This window comes from Talpa occidentalis, unplaced genomic scaffold (genome assembly GCF_014898055.3).
Source record: "Talpa occidentalis isolate TD23 unplaced genomic scaffold, MPIMG_talOcc4v2.1 talOcc4.15, whole genome shotgun sequence".
In the NCBI taxonomy this organism is placed as follows: Eukaryota; Metazoa; Chordata; class Mammalia; order Eulipotyphla; family Talpidae; genus Talpa; species Talpa occidentalis.
Window position 1 is genome coordinate 57,651,370 of NW_023601543.1, and position 24,701 is coordinate 57,676,070.

The 24,701-nt window shown below is 38.9% G+C and overlaps 1 protein-coding gene across 1 annotated transcript in view; it reads right to left on the reverse strand.

Moving 5' to 3' along the window:
- The window catches only part of ZNF182 (zinc finger protein 182), a 36,826-nt gene extending 12,820 nt beyond the window's left edge, over positions 1-24,006 (reverse strand). The window contains exons 1-5 of the mRNA XM_037512456.1: positions 23,917-24,006; positions 23,567-23,739; positions 22,658-22,717; positions 2,192-2,318; positions 1,787-1,882 (exon numbers count right to left, since the gene is read on the reverse strand). Of these exons, the coding sequence (XP_037368353.1) occupies positions 1,787-1,882; positions 2,192-2,318; positions 22,658-22,672 (238 nt within the window). The 5' untranslated portion in view covers positions 22,673-22,717; positions 23,567-23,739; positions 23,917-24,006. The remainder of the gene's footprint in view (positions 1-1,786; positions 1,883-2,191; positions 2,319-22,657; positions 22,718-23,566; positions 23,740-23,916) is intronic.
- Between the last annotated feature and the right edge of the window lie 695 nt (positions 24,007-24,701).

Sequence of the window (24,701 nt, forward strand, 5' to 3'; positions counted from 1 at the left end):
AGCCAAATTGAACAATTTGAAAATCACAATGAATAAAGATAGTAGGCAGTAATGGATTATAACACACTGAAAAACAAAAATTATGAGTCCACACTGATAATATAATTAATTGAGATGGGGTAAGTGAAAAGTTCTCTACAGAAGGGTGCCAACTTATAGAAAGGATGACAGAAAATTCACCATTTTTTTCAACCACCTTAATAACTGGTTCAGGTGAGAATCATTGGTGAATGTCAAAAACTCAAAAACTACTGGGTAATTTTTTTTTTTTAACTTTCTCAAACAACTTTTATTAACTATCAATTTTTTCTATATCTATTAAGTCCCTGTGTGATACATTCCTTTATTTTATTTATTTTTTTTTTAGATAATAAATTTTATTGTTATATTCCCCATACAAATGCAGCGCCCCACTGGGTAAATTTTTTAAGGAATAGGATTTCTACACAGTTGGCAGTTATACAAAATGTGAAACATACAATTATCACATGCTCCAACAGTTCTACTCCTATGTATTCCGATGAAAAAAATACATCACCACAATAACTTCTACACAATGTTCACAGCAGCATTATCTATAATAGCCAAAAGATGGAAATAACCTAAATGTCCATTAAGAGGTGATAGATAAAATGTGGTCCATCCATACAATGGAGAATCATTCTGCCATACAAAGGAATGAAGTATGGACACATGCTACAATATGGATGAACTCTGAAGACATTATGCCAAGAAAAAGAAACCAGATATAAAAGACAACATTTTATATGTTTCCATATAATTTAAATGTCCAGAATAGGTAAAAATATAGAGACAGAAAGTAGGTTAGTGGTTGCCAAGGGCTGGGGGGAGGAGGGAAGGGAGAGTGACTGGCAAGGATTGGGGGATTCTTTTTGGGGTGATGAAAATATTCTAGAATTAGAGAGAGGTGATGATTGCATAACTCTGTAAATATACCATACACCACTGAATTTGTATACTTTAGAAAGAGTGATCTAGAAAATGTTACACCTCCAAGCTATTTTTTAAATCAAATTTTATTGATTTACCAATGGTTTACAATACTATATAATTTTAGCACAGCTTCACACCTCAATATTAAAGCTATTTTTAAAAAGAGATAATCAAGATGTTTTAGGAGAACTAATATGATAGAAATATCTAAGCTCTTATCCATGATTGGTATTTCTGGATCATAGATTATGCAGGTTTTTAACTTTTCTAGAGAAGGCAAACTTACTGCGGTTGGTTGTACCAAGAACACTTGTACCTACACTGTGTGAAAAGTCCCTTTGCAGTCTGTCTGCACATGTCAGAATTTTTAATCTTTGTATAGCTGGTGGGTAATTTTAATTTGCATTTCTCTAGTCATTAAATAAGTTGAGTAATCTTTCCATAAAAAAAAAAAAAAACATCTAGCTGAATGGAATCAGGTAATCCAATCTGGAACCAGAGTACTGACACCTACGCTGGTGACTAATGTGGGCCAGGCTTCAGGTAAGACAGTGAAAAGTGAGAATGGTACAAGTGGCAAGGCTTGGGCATAGGGACTGGCATTTCCAAGACACTTCTATATAGGGAAATGTACAGGAACTTGTGGGTAAGCACTGAATTAAGGAGAGTGGGGAGTATTAGAGTCTGATGCCTGAGGTATTCACGTGCTTATCCTCCAACAATCTCAAAGAGTCAAGACGTTTCCCAAGATATTCCTAAAAGACCTTCAGAGGTCCTCACTCCTGACAAGCTGGGAGCTCGTGTTCCCATAGTCAGTGTCAACCCCACTTACCTGGAAAGCTCCAAGTTGGGATCTTTCCTTCCGCTGGGCATGGTTCTTCTACCTCCAAACTGAGGATGAGATCTGGTTTGGTAACCTGTTGCCCTGCTAATGAGAAATGATAGTGAAACCTCCTTGGTCTTCAGAGCATTTGAGAAAGAGGAAGGTGGAGTTTGGGGCAGCACAATGGACCTATTGTTTGATATAATGGTAAAACCAAACGATTTCACCTGGGTTTTGAGTCACAAACACCTTGTCAGAAGAGCAAAGGGGGAAAAGGAATTTTGTTCCCCGCAACTCAAGCTGTTCAACTTTCAAGTAGTTCAAAGACTTTACAAGTTTCAAAATGGACAAAGGAAAGGATCTCTATTACACACAAAAATCAAATAGCAAATTATTTGAGAAAGCCACTCTTACCCACAGAGACCACGTTGCTATAGGTCTCCAGCATCACATCTCTATACAGAGCCCTCTGTGAAGGGTTCAGGTACTGCCACTCTTCCTGGGTGAAGTCTACAGCCACATCCTCGAACGTCACCAGCCCCTGCAATTGTATATTCCTTTATTCTAAAATGCCAGCTACCAGGTGATGAGGACGTAATATAGGGAAGCTTCTAATATATGTTTGGGTTCCCTGTTCATGATGATGACTTAACACAGGGAAAACTTTTCCATTAAATGATAGAGTATATAAAATAATGTGATATTAGCACAACAATAGGCCAATAATTCAATAAAACTAAAAAGAATCCAAATACGTATTGACACCTGCATTATGACAACATTGTTACTGGACAGTAGTAAGGAGAGGATGATCTTTTCAAACAAATATGGATGGGTTACTGGCTATTTATATGGGGGGCGTGGTGGTGAAAACAGTATTTAACACCTAAGCTCTTACCATACACAAAAATCAGTGACAGGTAAACTATAAATATAATGTGAAGGGTAACCGAGTAAAGTGTCTAGAAAGTAATACAGGAAAATGTTTTCAGAGGCTTGGGATAGAGAAAGAATTCTAAAACAAGACATGAAAAAAACACTACTCATAAAGGAAAAGATCCATAAAAGTTACAAGATTTAAAATACAACAGTGAAAAGGCAAGCTACAGCAGGGGAGATGAGATTATCTGCAACATGCATAAGTGGTGAAGGGAGCTCATCTGGAATACCTGCAACAATCCCTACAAATCAATAAGAAACATATAAGCAACAGCAAAATAGACAAGAGATGTGAATAGGCATTTCACTGAAAAATTCCCAAGGAACATAATAAAATGTACTCAACTTCATTAGTACTCAGGTAAACTGGAATGTACTCAACCTTATTAGCACTTAAATAAAAATTTAAGCCACCACTAGGCACCCACAAGAAAGGTTATAATTAAGCAGACTAAAATCCCGTAAGACTGTGTTGAAATGGGAACTCACATACACTGCTTGTACAAATGTAAACTAGTATAACTTGGGGAAACAGTTTGACATTATTTCTAGTGTTAATGATTTGCATATACTGTGACCCAGCAATCATCCTCAGGGAAAAATCAGGCACATGTGATTTAGAAGACAAGTACAGGGATAGTCATAGCAGCACTATTTCTATTATTAGATTGTGGAAGATTCCAAATGTCTCTCAACAAAACAATGGGCAAATTGTGGCACATTCAATGCAATACTGTGTGGCAGTGAAAATGAATGAAGTACATATTCAACATCAATAAATCTCCCAGATGTACTGATAAGCAAAGAATTCAGACACAGAAGAGTAAATACTGCATGATCCTATTTGCATATGGTAAGAAAACTGCACAGCCAATTCATGATGTTAGAAGTCAGGAAAGTGATTACTTTTGGGGGTGGCACTGACAGGGAGAGGGCATGAGGAGGGATTCAGAGGTTCTGATTATGTTCTCATCTTGACCTGTGGGGCAGCTACACAGTGTGTTCACTTTGTGATAATTCATCAGGCTATACACATAAACTGCACTGCATGTAATGTTATAATTATGTGTACTTTCTTTCTTTATACTTGAAAATTATCGACAAAGTGCTAAGGCCATTCAATGAAAATGGAAGTTCTTATTTCAACAATGGTGTTAGAAAAACTGGATAACCATATGCAAAAAAAATTTCAATTCATGCCTCCACATATATAAAAAGGAACACAAAATGGGTCACAGATCTGAATGTAAGACCTAAACCTTTAAATTTCTAGAAGAAGGTACAGGAAGAAACATTTTTAAGCTTAGGTTAGCTACATACTTCTTAGATGTCACACCAAATTCAAAAAGACACCCCTAAGAAAATAAAAAGCCACAAAATGGGAGAAAATATTTGCAAATCACCTATCTGGCAAATAAATGTGTTGAAAATATATAAAGAACTCTCAAAACTAGAAACAGGCAAAGGAGAGATATTTTACCAAAGAAGATACACAAATGATTAAATACCAACATGCAAAGATGCTCAACACCCTTAGTCTTGAGGAAACTGCAAATTAAAATCACGATGACATAGCGTATAGAATGGGAAGAAACCCTAATAATACCAAGTGCTGAAACTCTCATGTAATACAGGTAGGGATGCAAAATGGCACAGCCACTTTGGAAAACAGTTTTCTAATTTCTAATGAAGATAAGCCTCTATTCTGACATGATCCTGCAATCTCACTCACAGGTATATTTACTCCAAGGAATGAAAATTTACATAAATCCAAAAACTTGTACATGAATATTTATATGACATTTATATATGTATATATTTATATGACATTTATATATGTAATCACCAAAATCCAGAAACAACCGAAGTGTTTTTCAATTAGTGAATAGATAAGAAAGCTGGAATTCATACAATATAATACTACTCAGCAATAAAAATCAAAGAATGATATAAGCAACAACATAGATGAACCTCAAATGTATCATGTTAAGTGAAGCAGCCAGACTCAAAAGTGATATGCAGTATATCTCCATTTACATAAGATTATGGGAAAGGCAACACTTTAGAGACCAAAAATTCTATCAGTGATTACCAGGAACCAGGGAGCAGCAAGGGTTAACTACAAAGAAAATACTGGGAGGCAAGAGAACTAGTCCATATTTTCATGTGGGGCAGTTACATAACTATATGAGTTTGTCAAAGACTTAGAGAACTGTACATTAAAGAAGGTCAATTTTACTGTATATTAATTATAACTTAATTTTTTTAATCAAAGAAAATCAAGGCACTCCCAGGTAATCTAGAATAAGTGTATCTGTAAATCCAAATCTCTCCACACACTAAAAAGCTAGAGAGAACAATATGGAGAACAAATAAAACCACACAAGACCCGTATCTTCTGTTCTGTAATAGAAAACAAAGACTCCTACAAACTCCAATTACCTACAAGTAACAGAAAATACCAATTCTAGCTCAGCTGTCTTCCAAACTACTGTCATGACGTATATACTCCTTCCTGGAGTATGAGAAGGTCTGAAAAAACATTAAAGATAAGGGAACGAGAGTCTAAGGATGAACTGAAAACACGCTTAGAACAACAACAACAACAATGTTAACCCTACCAACGTAAACCCTACCCAACCAACGTAAACCCAACAACATAAACCCTAACCTGCTACCGGAAAGGTAACATTCACAAAATAGCATCACTTCTGAGGGAAAAGAGGGTAAAAAGAAACAAGATTTGATACCATAAAATTCCTAGGTAAAAAAGATAGGGAAGAAACTAATCAACACTGATCTGGGCAATGATTTTTTGGATATGATGCCAAAAATATAAACAACAAAATCAAAATCAACAAATGGAATTACATCAAACTCAAAAGTTTCTGTACAATAAAAGAATTAAACAAAATGAAAAGACAGCCTATAGAATACATATAAAGAACTTACAGAATTAAAAAAAAAAAGTTTGTTTTAACCAAAGGCAGAAGACATTTTTCCAAAGAGGACATCAAAATAGCCAACAGGCACATGAAAAGATGCTAAATTACCACTAACCATCAGGGAACTGCAAATCAAAATCACAATGAGATCATGTCACACATATTACAATGGCTAGCATCAAGACAACAAGAGACCAGAGCCACAGGAAAGGATATGGGGAAAGGGAACACTTACACAGTGTTGGTGGGAATGTAAATTAGTCCAACCACTATGGAAAACAATATGGAAGTTCCTCAAAGAAATAAAAATAGATCTATGATATGATCCAGCAATTCCACTTCTGGGTATGTGCCCAGAGGAAATTACAACAGGATTTTGATACAAATGTAAAGAACTAAAGGCATACAAAGTACTAGAAGAAAATAGGGATAAATGTTTATAATCTGACTATAGGGAAAGCCTTTCTAACAATGACTACAAAATCCAGATGTAAAAAAGATTAATAAATGCAACCACAAAAATATAAAAATACTTACAAATCCTAAGACAAATGACCAAAAGTAAAAAAAAAAAAAATGGAGAAAACCTGTTGCCAACATATATCAGAGATAAAGGATTACTATCTTTAACATATCCTGAACTCTAAAAATCAAGGGGAAAGAAACCAAATACCTGATAAGCAATAAACATGATAACTCTCAAGATAGAAAAATGCCTCTTAAAGATAGGAAATGATTTTCAACTTCACTTGTAATAAGAGAGATGCCAATTAAAACAATAGAGTACCAGGAAATTGGAAAAAAATTAAAATCCCAGCAACAAACTCTGTTGATGTAGCTATAGAAAAACTGGTACTATGAGACATCATTGATGGGTACAGAAAACAACAAAACCCTATAGAAGGGAATTTGGCAATAGCTAACAAAACTACAAGTGCATTTAGCCTTTAACTTAGCAATGCCACTTGTAAGGAATTTATATAGAAAACATACCTGCACTAAAGGGAAACATGACAACACAAAATATTTCAAGCAGTGTTATTCTTAATTGCAAAACACTGGAAACAATCAAAATTCTCACATACATAGGAGAACGGATGAATAAGCTGGTACAACCATCATCAGAATACTATGTAGCTATAAAAATGCGAACAATATTTGCAAATTTTCCTCACCCCTACCCCCTCAATATCTGCAAACTTACATGGAGCAATTTCTGGGATACACTGTTAAGGAAATAAAGCACAAAATAGTCTATTAAAAAGTATACTACCTTTTGTATAATAAGGGGAGATTAAAAAATATACATTTATCTTATTATTTTTATTTTTTTAAAGAGGCATGTATTTTTATTTATTTATTTGTTTGTTTGTTTGTTTGTTTGTTTATACAAGCACTGGGTACAGTCAGAAGCGCGGGAGGGTGAGAGAATTCACCAGAGCCAGAGCAGGAAGCAGAGCAGGCAGAAGGACTGAAGTACACTGCTGAGGGAGCAGCGGCGCAGGAGAGGTCTGCGCGCCATGTGGGACCCTCCTCCAGTGGCCGGGGAGCAGCCGGGGATGGAACCGGCGCCACAGAGGCCTCGGGCAGCTTCGCAACCCAGCATTCAACCACTGTGCCACTGGGGAGGCCCCTATCTGATTATTTTTAAACAGATAAGAACAGATACTACTTTGATCTTAGTAAAAGGCTGAGAAGTGATTATGTGCTTGTTTTTAAAAAGAAAACTATTTGATCCAATTCCCTTCTCTGCCCCCGGTAGTGTGTCTCTGGTTTATAGCTGCTTGTTGATTTTGATTTTTTTTAAGATTTATTTATTTATGCATACAAGAACTGGGGTATAGGCCAGAGGTGCTGTGGGTGAGAGGATTCACTAGAGACAGAGTGGGGAACAGAACAGGCAGATTGACTGAAATACACTGCTGAGGGGAGCAGTGGGCGAAACAGTGTGTTTCAGTCAGTCTGCCTGTTCTGTTCCCTACTCTGTCTCTGGTGAATCCTCTCACCCCCCACACCTCTGGCCTGTACCCCATTAAATCAAAACTAGGAAGGGCCTCCCCGGTGGCGCAGTGGTTGAGCGCTGGGCTGCGAAGCTGCGTGCGGCCTCTGCAGTACCGGTTAGATCCCAGGCTGCTCCCCGGCCACTGGAGGAGGGTCCCACATGGCGCGCAGACCTCTCCTGCCGCCCGCTGCTCCCCTCAGCAGTGTACTTCGGTCCTTCTGCCTGCTCTGCTTCCTGCTCTGGCTCTGGTGAATTCTCTCACCCTCCCGCGCTTCTGACTGTATCCAGTGCTTGTATAAATAAATAAATAAATAAATAAATAAATAAATCTTTTTTAAAAAGCAAAACTCGGAAGATTCCTAGATACAATATGAATTCAAGCCATGTATATGTGCACACATAAGCACAGAGTCTACTCACAAAAAGGACTAGAAGTAATGATCTCCCAGTAGCAATGAGCATACCCAGCAATGAGCACATCTAGACTTTGGCTTCTATGAATCATTATCCACACACAGGAACCACTAACAGGACTCTTTGCAGAAATGGCTGATTCTAGACCTAGAGCAGGCAAGCAAAAGATAAGAGCTGGAACATCTTGCTGTGTCAGAAAATAAGAAGAGCTCAGAAATCAGCTTAAATGGGTTCCCACTGGCCAACTCAGCACAACTGAGCATGGAAATAAATAATGACAGTAATGGATAATTCACTGTATAAAATAAACACTTGTATTACTTATATAAATAAGTAAATAAATAAAGAAGAGGAAGTCCCACCTCCTAACCCTATCGCTTTGGGCATTACAATTTCAACGTGTGTATTTTCTGGGGAAAGAAACAGTCAGACCAAAGCAAAGGTCAACAGACAAATAAATCATAGATTTATATAGTGGCAATGAATATTGGAACCAAAACTTAAAAACACCACCATTTAAAGTAGCTTTAAAAACATTATATTAGGCCTCCCTGGTGGCGCAGGGGGTTAGGGCACAGCCTATGAAGCTGTCCACAGCCACTGCGGCACGAGTTCGATCCCTAGTCAGGGAGCTGCCCACATGGCACAGCAGACCTCTCCTGTCTCCCCAGCTGCTCCCCTCAGCAGTGTATTTCGGTCAATCTGCCTGTTCTGCTTCCCACTCTGTCTCCAGTAGATCCTCTCAACCCCCACACCTCTGGCCTATACCCCAGATACTGTATGCATAAATAGATGAATCTTTAAAAAAACAAAACATTAAATCAAAAGGATACCTGCACCCCTATGTTTACTGCAGCACTATTTACAATAGGCAAGACATGGAAACAACCCAAATGCCCAAAAACAGATGACTGAATCAAGAAGGTGTAGTATACATACACAATGGAATACTAGTCAGCAATCCAAAAAGATAAACTCATGCCATTTGCAGCAACATGGATGTAGTTGGAAGGAATTATGCTCAGTGAAATAAACCAGAAGGAAAAGGAAAAATGTCAGATGGTTTCACTTACAGGAGGAATATAGGAGAACCAAATAAGGGACCAGGAAAAAGAAATAATTATAATAAATTAAACAACAAAATTAACACGCTACTATTAATTAGATACACACTGTGGGGGGCGGGGGAGGAAGAGGGATCAAAACGGGAGGGAATCTGTTCTTACACAAGGGACTATGGTGATGGTACACAGGTGAATTGGTTGTGGGAATTTTGCGGGGACTACACCTGAGAGGAGAAAGCATGCATTGTACAAAAAGAAAGAATGATGTAATATATATATATATAAATTAAAATTAAAAAATAGCTTGAAAAATGAAACACGTGTAAATCTTACAAAACATGTCATTGTGGAATGACCAGTATCTCCCCAAATTCATAAACTGAAGTCCTAATCTACCAAGGGGACTCTGAATTTGTAGATAGGGCCTTTAATAAGGTAATCAAGATTAAATGAGGTCATAAAATTGGAGCCTTGGGTCTCTCTGGTGGCACAAGGTGTTAAGACACAACCTATGAAGCTATCCACAGCCACTGCAGCACGAGTTTGATCCCCGGCCAGTGGGGAGACCCACATGGCGCAGCAGACCTCTCCTGACTCACCCACTGCTCCCCTCAGCAGTGTATTTCAGTCAATCTGCCTGTTCTGTTCCCCACTCTGTCTCTGGTGAATCCTCTTGCCCCCCACACCTCAGGCCTGTACCCCAGCTCTTGTAGGCATAAATAAATAAATCTTTAAAAAAAATAAAATTGGAGCCTGTATCTGATAGGACTAGTAGCCTTATAAAAGGTAGTAGAACCACAGAGCTCCCTATCTCCCTCTGCAACTGACAGAGCAAGGGCTATGTGAGGACATGGTGAGAGGATGGCCAGTAACAAACAAGGATGGAAGACCTTACCAGAAATCAACCTGACAGCACATTTATCTGGAACTTCTCCAGAATTGTAAGAAAGTAGATTTCTGTTGTTAAAGTCCATGTCTGTGGCATTTTGTTAAGGAAGCCCAAACAAATTAATATACACATGGAAGATTTGTATGCTGGAAATTACAAAATGTTAATGAAATAAATCTAAAAAGATCTAAATAAATGGATACACTGTGTTCATCATTGGAAGCCACAACATTATAAAGATGTTAATTCTCCCCCAAACCGATCTACAGATTTAATTCAATTCCTATCAAAAGTCTAGCAAGGGGCCTCCCCAGGGCACAGCGGTTGAGCGCTGGGTTGAGAAGCTGCCCGCAGCCTCTGCAGCGCCAGTTCGATCCCCGGCCGCCGGGGAGGGTCCCACATGGCGCGCAGACCTCTCCTGCCGCCCGCTGCTCCCCTCAGCAGTGTACTTCGTCTGTCTGCCTATTCTGTTCCCCTCTCTGACTCTGGTGAATCCTTTCACCCTCCTGCGCTTCTGATGCTTGTATAAATAAATAAATAAATAAATAATCACTAAAATTTCCTTTAAAAAAAAAAGTCTAGCAAAACAATTTGCAGATATGTAAATAAGAGTGTTCTAAATCTTAATTTAAAGATTAAGGCAGGGCCTCTCTGGTGGCGCAAGGGATTAAGTACAGCACTGTGAAGCTATCCGCATCCTCTGGCCAGGAAGCTACCCACGTGGCACAGCAGACCTCTCCTGTCTCGCATGCTGCTCCCCTCAGCAGTGTATTTCAGTAGATCTGCCTGTTCTGCTCCCCACTCTGTCTCTGGTGAATCCTCTCACCCCCGGCACCTCTGGCCTGTACCCCAGTCGTTGTATGAATAAATAATCTTTTTAAAAATGAAGATTAAAGCAAAAGAATAAGACTAGTCAAACAATCTCGAAAAGGTAGAATAAAGTTGGAGAAACTACACCTGACTTTACAACTTAGTATAAAGCTATAATGAAAACAGTGTGGTACTGGCAGAGGGTTAGATACTGTTTTATTCAACTCAATTCTGCCACTCTCTATCCAGAGACAGCATCAGATTCCAAAGGTAAAGGACTCAGTATCCCAAGAATGCCCTCCACATCAGACATCAAAAGCAAGCCCAGGCTGTTACTGATGCTTCTGACTAACTGGTTACAGACCAGAAGTTCACACACACCCCCTCTGCAGACTTCAGGTGACAGTCACAAGCCTAGGTTACTTACCTGTGCTTCTGATAGACCGGCTACAGAGCTTCCCAACATACCAGCCTCAGATTTGATTAATTTGCTAGAGCAGCTCACAGAACTTGGGAAACCCATTTACACATTAATCACTGTTTTTTAAATAAAGAATGTAACTAAGGGATAGTCAGATGAAGAAAGGGATAGGGCAAGGTATGGGGAAAAGGCACAGAGCTTCAGAGAAGTTCTCTGAAGTTCATTCTTTTGGGCTTTTATAGAAGCATCATTACATAGGCATGATTGATTAAATCCCTGGCAATGGAACAGGAACTCTACACCTGACCCTCCCTAGAGGTCCTGGGTGGAACTGGAATTTCTGACTCTTTAATCAAAAGTGGGTTTTCCTGGCAACTGGACCCCATCCTTACATAAGGTCCAAAAGTCATCTCACTCACAAAGCAAAAGACAAAACTTAGGAAATTCCAATGATTTTGGTAATTACGATTTAGAAACTGTGGATAAAGACCAAATATCTATGATGACCAAAATATGTATTTCTCATAAATCACAGTATCACAAATACATAGGTCAAAGAATAAAAATTAACCCCACAAATAAAAACAATTGGTCTTTGATAAAATTGTAAAAGCAATTCAGAAAATGGAGAAAAAAATGGACCTTTCAACAAATCGGGTTAGAATAATAGAAAAGTCATGTATAAAATAATGAACCTCAACCTAATTCTTATGCCTAATACAGAGATTAATGTAAAATGGATCATAGGTCTGAATGTAAATCCTAAAACTATAAAACATACAGAATAGGAGAAAATCTTCCTAACTGTGGGTTAGGCAAAGAATTCTTAGACATGACACCAAAAGCACGACCCATAAAGATTGAATTTTCAAAATTAAAAGTTCTTGCTGTGTAAACATTATTAAGAGAACATATGGAGAAGTCATACATTTAGAGAAAATATTTACAAATCTGTATCTGACAAAAGATTTATATACAGAATATACAAGAAACTCTCAAAACTCAATAGTTAGAAAATCCGATTTAAAAATGAGCATAAGACTTTTGATAGAAGACACTTTACCAAAGAGAAAATAAAAAAGTAAATAAGCATATATAAAGATATTCAACATAATCAGACATTAGAGAAACTAAAATAGAAACCATGATGCTGTATCACTAAGCTATTAGAATGACTAAAATAAAAAATTCTGACAATGCTAAGTGTTGACAAAAACGTGACACATTGGAATTCTTTACATTGCTGGCAGAAAAGAAAAATGATGAAGTCATTCTGGAAAACAACTCTGCAGATTCTTAAAAAGTTAATTATAGACTTACCATATGACCCAGCAATCCAACATTTACTCTAGAGAAATGAAAACATAAGTTCACACAAAAATCTGTGTGTGAATGTTTAAAGCAGATCTACTCATAATTCCCAAACCTTGGAAATTACTAAAATATTTTTCAATGGGTGTATGGATAAATAAGCTTTGGTACATTTATGCCATGAAATACTCAGTAGTAAAAAGATAACTACTGACACACAAGTTGACTGAATCTCGAGGAATTTTTTACACTGAATTAAAAAAAGAAATCCAAGAGGAGTCCACCCACAACATGGTGGATTAAAGAGGTTAGGATCAGCTTCATCCCCTAATAACAACTATTAAAAAAAAAATAACTGCTCAAAGGAAGAACCAGGACTTTCCCACTGAGATCTCAAACTAAGGTTTGAGATGCTGATGGGAAGGAGGGGAGGAAGCAAAGGGGAGTGTGACTGGGAGAGCAGGTACCCCATATCTGGCAGAACAGGTTGGGAGTTGGCCACCCAAGCCACAAAAGGGGCACCTGGGATATAGTGACATTTTCTGGAGGAATTTTGCTACCATACAGGTTCAAGTCTGACCCTGGGACAGTGGTAGCTCTGTAGGTGCAGTCCTGAATGGGGAGATTGGAATCTCCAGGACCTGCATGGAAAGCTTTCTCCCATCCCCCTCCCAGAAGGAGAGCAAAGAGATGCCAGGCTAAGACAGGCCAGGTTCTGTGGCAGGTCCAATAGCAGAGAGGTCTTATGAAATAACTCATGAATCCCTGGGAAAAGCAACAAAAAGGCAAAGATCTTGGAGCGCTGCAGAGATGGGATGGCAGTGATGGAAGTAGGGCTGCTATGGCCACAACTGGTATCCATAGTGATAAGCTCCATATGCCACACTCAGTAGCTAAGCCCCCTGATATGCCCAACTGAGTCCTGGCATGAGCCCTGCAGTCCAGACCTAGCTCCTCCCACCAGGAGACTCAAGCTTCACAGATCAGGAGTAAGGGAAGAAAGGAAAAGCAGGGAGGTGGGGTGGGAAGTTAAGACAACTAAAACCTGAAGGCAGTTTGCTGTGGCGAGAAAGGAAAGGAGGCAGAGGAGACCAACTTCACTCCTCAAACTGAGATCAAGGACTTAAATCCCAGATTCCCAGCCTGCCCCCTCTTCATGCCAAGGTAGACAAAGAGGAGAAACCCCAGTATTCTAACCACACATACACACAAAAAGCAAATAAGGTAATACTCATGCCTAGGAAGCAAGGAACATCTGAACACAAGATGGAAAAACAAAATGAGAACAGAAAGAATACAGAAATGGAATACCTATCAGAAAAAGACTTGAAAACAACAATATTTAAAATGTTAAATGAGATACTGGAAGGTCAGTCAAAGGCAGTAGGTAGGTGAAAAATCTTAGAAAGGAGATCCAAGAACACAGAGTTTTTCACCAAAGAGACTGAAAATATCCAAAGATCACAAAAAGAGACACTGAATGAAAAGCAGACAAATTTAGAAAGTACTGTAAAGAGAATTAAATGCAAATCAACAATCCACCTAATTAGAAAGAGAGAGAACAAGACAAAGGAAAAATGAGGAAACTACAAGAAATATCAATTAGAAAAGGAAACTTAAGGATAACTGACTTTCCAGAAGGTGAAGAAAGTGAGAAGAGCAGAGACTCTAGTTCAAAGAAATAAAAACCAAGAATTTCCCAAACCTGAGGATTGAATTAAAAATGGATGTTCAGGAAGGAAAGAGAATACCCATTTTTTTATTGTTATCTTTTTAAATAATTTATTTTTATATATTTTACATCATTGTTCATTTTTATACAATGTTTACTTTCTCCTCTCAGGTATAGTCCCATGAAATTCCCACCACCAGTTCACCCATGTACCATCACCACAGTCCCTTGTGCTCGTCCCTCCCATTTTGATCCCTCTCCCTCCTCCTCGCCAGCAGAATGTCTCTGATTTATAGTTGCCTGTTAATTTTGTTTTTATTTTTTTTTTATTTATGCATACAAGAGCTGGGGTACAGGCCAGAGATGCGGGGGGTGAGAGGATCCACCAGAGACAGAGCGGGGAGCAGAACAGGCAGACTGACTGAAACACACTGCTGAGGGGAGCAGCGGGTGAGGCAGGAGAGGTCTGCCTCGCCATGTGGGTTTCTCCCTGGCAGGATGGGGATGGAACTCGTGCTGCAGAGGCTGTGGACTGCTTCATAGTGCGGTGCTTAACCCTTGCGCCACCAGGGAGGCCCTAATTTTTTTTTTAATTTATTATTATTATTTTTTTTCTTATCCCTTATTTGGTTCTCCTATATACCTCCTATAAGCGAAACCATCAGATATTTTTCATTTTCCTTCTGGCTTATTTCACCGAGCATAACCCCTTCAAGCTCCATCCATGTTGCTGCAAATGGCATGAGTTTATCTTTTTTGATTGCTGAATAGTATTTCATTGGATAACACCCAAATTTTTATTATTTTTATTATTTTTCATTTTTTAAGGATTTATTTATTTATGCATACAAGAACTGGGGTACAGGCCAGAGGTGTGGGGGAGGGGAGAGAGGATTCACCAGAGAGAGTGGAGAACCGAACAGGCAGATTGAAACACACTACTGTTGGGAGCTGCAGGTAACACCCACATTTTTAAATGCAAAAGACCTACACCAAAACATACCATTGTAAAATTATCGAAGATAAAGAAAAATTTTACAGAAAGCAAGGAAGAAGAAAATAAGATACAAAGACAGCCAACTTAGACTGTCTTTGGATTCTACCCCAAGATTTTCCAGGCAAGAAAAGAGTAGAAGAAAATGTTCACAATCCTAACAGACAAGAAAAAATATTCTATCCTGAAGGAACATACTTTGACATAATAAAAGCCATATACGAAACAAGTTCAACAATCTAGAGGAGATGGACAAATTCCTACAACTCTACAATCACCCAAAGCTAGATAAAGAAGAAATAGAACACCTAAACAGACCAATTACAATTAGCGAAATTGAAATGGTAATCAAAAACCTCCCCAAAAACAAAAGCCCAGGACCTGATGGATTTACAAATGAATTCTACCAAACATTCAGAGACGAATTAGTGCCTATCCTTCACAAACTCTTCCAAAAAATTGAGAAGGAAGGGACAATACCAAACACGTTCTATGAAGCCAATATTATACTAATACCAAAACCGAATAAGGACAACACAAAAAAGGAAAACTACAGGCCAATCTCCCTAATGAACGCTGATGCAAAAATCCTCAATAAAATTTTAGCTATCAGAATCCAACAATGTATCCATAAGATAATTCACCACGACCAAGTTGGATTCATTCCAGGGACACAAGGATGGTTTAACATCCGAAAATCAATCAACATTATCCAACACATCAACAAAAAGAAATATAAAAACCATATGATAATATCAATAGATGCTGAGAAAGCTTTCGACAAAGTGCAACACCCATTCATGATAAAAGCCCTTGAAATTCTGGGGATACAAGGAACATACCTCAACATCATAAAGGCCATCTATGACAAGCCAACAGCCAGTATCATATCAATGGTGAAAAGCTGAAAGCAATTCCATTAAGATCTGGAACAAGACAAGGATGTCCACTCTCACCACTGCTTTTCAATATAATACTGGAAGTCCTAGCCAGAGCAATAAGACAAGAGAAAGACATCCAAGGAATCCAAATAGGAAAAGAAGAAGTCAAACTATCACTATTTGCAGATGATATGATAATATACATAGAGAACCCCAAAATCTCCACAGAAAAACTAATTCAACTCATCAATCAATTCAGTAAAGTGGCAGGATACAAAATCAACACGCAAAAGTCAGTAGCCTTCCTATACACAAACAACAAATCTGAAGAAGAAGAAATAAAAAAAAAACATCCCTTTTATTATCGAAACAAAAAAAATCAAATATTTGGGAATAAATCTAACAAAAGAGGTAAAGGACCTATACAAAGAAAACTATAAAACACTGTTAAAAGAAATAGAAGAAGACACAAAGAAATGGAAAGACATCCCCTGCTCATGGATTGGAAGAATAACATTATTAAAATGGCCATCCTACCAAAAGCAATATACAGATTCAATGCTATTCCAATCAAAATTTCAATGTCATTCTTCAAAGAAATAGAACAATTATTGATGAAATTCATATGGAATCACCAAAAACCCCGAATAGCCAAAGCTCTACTGAAAAAAAAAAGAAGGAAATGGAGGCATCACACTCCCAGACTTCAAACTATACTACAAAGCCATAATCATCAAAACTGCATGGTATTGGAACAAGAACAGACATACAGACCAATGGAATCGAATAGAAAATCCAGAAATAAACCCACAGATTTATGGTCAACTAATCGTTGACAAAGGAGCAAAGACTATGCATTGGAGCAAAGAAAGTTTGTTCAATAAATGGTGCTGGGAAAACTGGGTCGCTACATGCAAAAGAATGAAGCTTGACCACTACCTCACACCATACACAAAAATCAACTCAAAATGGATTAAAGAACTAGACATAAGACCTGAAACCATAAAATACATAGAAGGAAATATAGGCGAAACACTACAGGATTTGCACATCAAAGACATCTTTACAGACACATCACCCAAAGCAGTGATAGTGAAGGCAAAGATAAACAGCTGGGACTACATCAAATTAAAGAGCTTCTGCACAGCAAAAGAGACAATAACAAAAACAAGAGAAACCCCACCAACTGGGAGAACATTTTTGCACCCAACACTAATGATAAAGGACTGATCACAAAATCTGCAAAGAGCTGATGAGACTCAACAACAACAAAGAAAATAATCCAGTCAAAAAATGGGCAGAAGAGCTAAAAAGAAACTTCTCTGAAGAGGAAATGCAAATGGCCAACAGGCATATGAAAAAATGTTCAACATCACTTGTCATCAGGGAAATGCAAATCAAAACTACCATGAGATACCATCTTACACCAGTGAGAATGGCACATATTAAAAAAACTAGCACCAACAAATGTTGGCGAGGGTGTGGAGAAAAAGGAACTCTTCTGCACTGTTGGTGGGAGTGCAAACTGGTCCAACCACTGTGGAGAGCTGTGTGGAGATTTCTGGACCTACTAAACATAGAGCTTCCATATGATCCAGCAATTCCACTCCTAGGTATTTACCCAAAGGACACAGAAACATCCATTCCAAAGAGCACCTGCACCCCTATGTTTATAGCAGCACTGTTTACAATAGCTAAGCTTTGGAAACAACCCAAATGCCCAAAAATTGATGACTGGATCAAGAAGATGTGGTACATATATACCATGGAATATTACTCAGCGTTCAAAAAAGATAAACACATGCAATTTGCAGCAACATGGATGGCGCTGGAAGGGATCATGCTCAGCGAAATAAGCCAAAAAGAAAAGAAAAATACCGGATGGTCTCACTCATAGCAGGAATCTAGAAAACTTAAATAAGGGACCAGGAAAATGAATATAAGAAAGTGAAAATCAAAATCAACAAAAAACTATGAACCAGAGACACTTTTTGGGGTGGGGGCGGGAGGGGAAGGATTGGGGTCAGAATGGGGCATTTGCAATTGTATGGGGGAATATAAAAATAAAATTTATTATTTAAAAAAAAAATAAGAAAAGCACAGGATGCTTCTCTCTTAAAAAAAAAAGAATAAAAATGAATGGATGAGGTATCAAAAAAAAATAAATAAAAGCCATATACGACAAACCCACAGCCAATATCATTCTCAATGGTGAAAAAGCTGAAAGCCTTCCCTACAAGATCTGGAACAAAACAAATATGTCCATTCTCACCACTGGTTTTCAATATAATACTAGAATTCCTAGTTAGAGCAATAAGGCAAGATAAAGACATACAAGGAATTAAAATAGAGAAAGAAGAAGTAAAACTATTACTATTTGCAGATGATATGGTAATACACATAGAAAACCTTAAAAACTCTACAGAAAAATTAATCAAAATAATCAACCAATTTAGTAATATAGCAGGATACAAAATCAACACGCAAAAATCAGTAGCCTTCCTATATGCAAACAATCAGTCCAAAGAAGAAGAAATAAAAAAAAAACCCATCCCATTTACAATTGTACCAAAAAAAGAAAAAAATACCTGGGAATAAACCTAACAAAGGAGGTGAAAGACCTATACAAAAAAAAAATATATAAAAATTGTTAAAAGAAATAGAAGATGACATAAAGAAATGGAAAGACATCCCCTGCTCATGGATTGGAAGAATTAACATAATTAAAATGGCCATCCTACCAAAAGCAATTTACAGAGTCAATGCAATTCCAATAAAAGTCTCAATGGCTTTCATGAAAGAAATAGAACAAATATTGCTAAAATTCATATGGAATTACAAAAAACCTCAAATAGTCAAAGCTCTACAGACTAAAACGAAGGAGACTGGAGGTATCAAACACCCAGATGTCAAACTATACTACAAAGCCCTAAAAATTAAAACGGTATGGTACTGGAGCAAAAACAGACACATAGAACAATGGAATCAAATTGAAAACCCAGAAATAAAGCCACACATATATGGACAACTAATATATGACAAAGGAGCAAAGAATATGCAATGGAATGAGGACAGTCTGTTCAATAAATGGCGCTGGGAAAACTGGTCCATCACATGCAAAAGAATGAAACTAGACCACTACTTTATACCATGCACAAAAACCAATTCAAAATGGATAAAAGACTTGAACATAAGACCTGAGACCATAAAATATATAGAAGAAAACATAGGGAAAACACTCCATGACACACATATCAGAAACATCTTTAAAGACTCATCCCCCAAAACAAAGGAGGTGAAGGAAAAGATAAACAGCTGGGACTATATCAAACTAAAAAGTTTCTGTACACAAAAGAGACAATATCCAAAACAAAGAGACACTCTATGGTATGGGAGAAAATATTTGCACTCCATACAACAGATAAGGGACTGACTTCAAATATCTACAAGGAGTTCACAGGACTCGACAAAGACAAAGCAAACAATCCAGTCAAAAAATGGGTGGAAGAGCTAAAAAGACACTTCTCCAAAGAGGATAAGGCAAATGGCAACAGGCATATGAAAGAATGTTTAATATTACTTATAATCAGGGAAATGCAAATCAAAACCACAATGAGATACCACTTCACACCAGTGAGAATGGCCCACATTAAAAAAAAAAAAAAACTGGCAAGAACAAATGCTGGCGAGGATGTGGAGGAACTCTCCTACACTGCTAGTGGGAATGCAAAGTGGTCCAACCACAATGGAAAGCTGTGTGGAGGACCCTCAAACTACCAAAAATGAAGCTACCATATGATCCATCAATTCTCCTAGGAATCTACCCAAAGGTCACAAAAACATTAATTAGAAAGGAAACCTGCACTCCTATGTTCACTGCACTATTTATAATAGCTAAGACATGGAAACAACCTAAATGCCCAAAAACAGATGACTGGATCAAAAAGATGTGGTACACATACACAATGGAATACTACTCAGCAATCAAAAAAAAAAAAAACTCATGCCATTCACAACATAGAAGGAGCTGGAAGGGGTTATGCTCAGTGAAATAAATCAGAAGGAAAATGAAAAATATCTGTTGGTTTCACTTATAGGAGGAAAATAGGGAAACCATACAAGGGATGGTGGGGGAGGACAAAAACAAGCAGGCAAACTATAAATTGGAGACATTCATCAGTGGAGGGGGAGGGAGAGGGGCCAAAACTGGAGGGAAGAGCACAAGAGTCTATGGTGATGGTTCACGTGTGTCTTGGTAATTTTATGGTGATTCTTGGTAATTTTATGGTGATTATTGGTAATTTTATGGGGATTACACCCGAGAGGAAAAATCAAACATTGTACAAAAATGAACAATGATTTAAAAGAACATATACATAAAAATTATATATATACACACGCATATATAAACTTTTAAAGATTTAGAACATTCAAAAAAAAAAAAAGAACAACAAAAGCCCAGGACTAGATGGCTTCTCCAGTGATTTCTACCAAACTTTCAAAGAAGACCTAATACCTATCCTTCTCAAACTCTTCAAAAAAAAACTCTCTAAAGGAGGAAAACTTCCCAATCTATTCTATGAGGCCAACACTACCCTCATTCCAAGACCAAACAAAGACAGTACAAAAAAAAGGAAACTATAGACAATATCTCTGATGAACTTACGTGCAAAAACCCTCAAGAAAATCCCAGCAAAATCCAAAAAAGTAACATGTTAAGAAAATGATCCACCACAATCAAGTAGGCTTCATCCCAGGAATGCAATGCTGGTTCCACATATGCAAATTGATTAATGTCATTCACCAGATAAACAAAAGCGAAGATAAAAATCACATGGTCATCTTGATAGCTGCTGAAAAAGTAGTCAACAAGATTCAACATCCATTTATGCAAAAAAAACGCTAAATAAAATGGAAATACACAGCACTCACCTAAACATCATAAAAGCCAGAGGGAAAGGGGGTATAGAGGGGATGGGTTTAGGGAGGCAGATGGGGATATTGGCCCTGGTGGTTTGGTGAGGGTGAGTGCGATGTGCACATATGGAATAGCAAAAATGTGACCCCCAAATTAAAAAAAATCCAATCCCAAAAGGTCACATAATATATGATTCTATTTATATCACATCCTTGAAATGACAAAATTCCAGAAATGGAGAAGAGATTAGGGGTCTAGGAATGGGATAAGCGGGGGCGGGGGTTGGCTATAACAGGGCAACATAAGGGATGGAACTATGTCTTAACCATGTCACTACGGTTGTACTACAGTTTTGCAAGATGTTACCACTGGGGGAAACTTAGTGAAGGGTACACGAAATTTCTATATTATTCTTACAACTGCATGTCAATCAATTATCTAAAAAGAAAGTTTAATTTAAAAAAGTTATATATATACAGTATGATTCCACTTACATGACATTCTTGAAAAGACAAACTATAGTGACACAGAAGTGATCTGTGGTTGCCTGAGGTTCTAGGTAGAGGAGGACAGGACTATAAAGGGAGAGCCTGAGGCAGTTTTCTAGGGTGATGAAAAAATTATCTAGCCTACAGATTCATATACCAATCTATACATGTGTTAACATTTATAGACCTGACAACAAAATCAATTTTACTGTACAGTAATTTAAAAAAACTGGCTTTTAAAGTGAAAGAAAGAAAACTGCAGATGTCTGCAGATGAGAATCAAAAGCCCAAATGAGAAAATTACTACAAGAAATTATTTGAGGGCCTCCCCGGTGGCGCAGAGGTTGAGCGCTGGGTTGCGAAGCTGCCCAAGGCCTCTGTGGTGCCGGTTCAATCCCCGGCTGCTCCCCGGCCACCGGAGGAGGGTCCCACATGGTGCGCAGACCTCTCCTGCCGCCCGCTGCTCCCCTCAGCAGTGTACTTTGGTCCTTCTGCCTGCTCTGCTCCCCGCTCTGGCTCTGGTGAATTCTCTCACCCTCCCGTGCTTCTGACTGTACCCAGTGCTTGTATAAACAAACAAATAAACAAAAAACAAACAAATAAATAAATAAAAACACATGCCTCTTAAAAAAAAAAGAAATTATTTGAAACATAACCAAGTTCCCTAAGATATTCCATTCCCAAAACGCATTATTATACTATGTCTTTAGCTCACCGAGGAACACTACAGGAAATATCTGCAGGAAACCAGGGACTGCAAATGTCACTAGGTTGTGGCTACAAGCAACTCCACCATCCACAAGAAAACCCAACAAATAAATGTCCTGTAGGCAACTGCAGGAAACCTTTACTTCCCTGACAATGTGGTGTGCTCTCTCCTGATGAGTAAAGTGAGTCAGGTTACAGGTTACATTTTCCTCTGGCTGCCAAAGGCTCAAAGAGAAATCTGCAGCTCAACATCAGTACATTAGTATTTGCTACACACATGTTCACATTCTAATCTGGCCTTGATCTGTTTGCTCTTTTTCCCCTGATCCTAATGTTTGTTTATTAATAATCTCCCATTTCATGGAAGAGATTTCTCCATGGCTCATCATATACAGTAAGAGTAAGGAAGAAATAACATACTTACTTGGAGTTCAGCCATTTCCTGCTTTTCTTGGGGAAAGGGAAGATAGGTGTGAAGACTGAGCTGAAGAATGAAGAAGAGTAGAGCATATGAGAGACCCCCATCAGGCTTGGGGTGCACAGAATTATCTGCCTAGAAATCCCCTCAGACCAGCAGGGTTATGTGAAAGTTTGGGCAACCATGTGTTCTTAACAACCACCTGTGTATTCTTGTTTTCCTCACGTGACCATCTAATACAACAGGATTTGTAATATATGTACTTGTGTGTTGACCCAGAAATTGTACTTCTAGGTATCTTCCTTAATGAAATTTATCATGATTTCTCTGCGCCTTTACCTCAGCATTGATTTTAACAGTGCCAAATTTAAACGAGCCTAAATGATTCATCATATGGTATTAATAAGGCAATGCAAGGGATGAAATGCTATATCGCTATTAAAAATAATGACTGGAACTTATCAGTGTACTTTTCGGTACATGTATCTAAATTACCGTATGTTAAAATTTTTTAAGCTAATCACAGTAAACCTCTAAATAAAAAAAGGTAGGTTATAAAACTGCAGGAACCCATTTTAAAACTATGCATGTTTAAAAATGTATACCCTTTATACATTATAAAAATGTCTACGGATGGACATTTAAATGTAGGGGGATAACATTAGTTCCTTTAGATTTTCTTCTCCTGTTTTTTCATTACTCTATAATTCAAATGTGGTACTTATTTGTTAAAAGCCAAGAAGCAAAAAATGCTTTCAAATTATTAGTCCCTATGACGTTTTCAGCCATCGGCCCTGGGGACCCTCCACTCGACCTCCCCAAAGCAGCACCTGGCCCCGCCCACCATTCGCAAGTCCCCGGCTCGCGGGAGGCTCCAGGTAAGTTGAGTCCTCTCAGGTTCCTCTTCCTTCTCACCTCGCTGGGGTCCTTCGGAGCAGGAGTCGGAGGGAAGACTTCGGATGCAGTTCACTTCAGCTGGGGCATTCACAGCAGACCCTTATCTCGGGGATGGGGTAGAGGGAAGGGGCAGAGTGACAGGAGGGGTGCGCCTGAAGGGTGCTTATGAACCCTTAGCGCTGGTCACTGTGCTGGAAAAGGTGTAAAAGCCAAAGTTTAATAATCCCCCATTCAAAGCGGACTAGCCCCGTAACTCTGTCCACCATTGAGCACTGACCTCTCGGCCCCCCATCACTCACTCCGCAACCCTCCATCAATGACTCCCCCAAACCTCCCTTCACCCCTAGAACTCGCCCCCTCCATCTCACTCTTCCACAATTCTCAGCTAGCGGCCGAGGAGACCGTTACAAGAACAGGCCCCCAGAAGCACTTCCGCTTCGGGACAGAGTCGGCTCCGCAGCACACAGTGCTGCGGCGCCTGGTATGCGCACCCTCAGTGTGGGCTTTGAGCCCGCGTCCGCCAATAGTCAACATGGGGCCCACTCTCCCGCCCGCCCGACGCAAGGGGACGGGCCATGGCGCAGGCGCAGACAGTTTCGACGGTGACGTCACTGCTCCCAGGCGGTGACCGCGCCCACCGTGTGGTGCACCTCGTGGGCGGCCGAGTTAAGCAGGTGTTTACTTTATTTTTCAGAGGCCGTCATTCCTAAGACTCCAAACCAATTTCCTATGCGGGGAGGGGAAGAGCCCAATGAAGGGAAATTCTGTTAGGCCGGAATTTGGTGCTTTATACTTGGATGGCAGCATCGGGTTTGCAGGTGTAATTCGAACTGGAAGGCGGGGTGCGTGGCGGCATTGCCTTGGGTGCACAAAAGCGGGAAACAGAAAAAGATCATTGGCTCCATCCAGTGGCTGGGGCTGAGAGTTGACAGCCCAGCGCTTGAAGAAAGGTACACAGACAAACAAGCTGAAGAATAAAACCGCTGCAGGAGACATAGACACAGAGAGACGCACCCTGGGCTGAAAGGGAGGTGTTTGAGTAGTGGCTGACAGGTGTCTTTCTTTGGATCTCCTTTCGTCGGAGGTGACAGTTATGCAGACCTCAAGAAGCTGGGTACGCAAATATCTGAAGCAAAGAGCTTTCTGGTGGAGG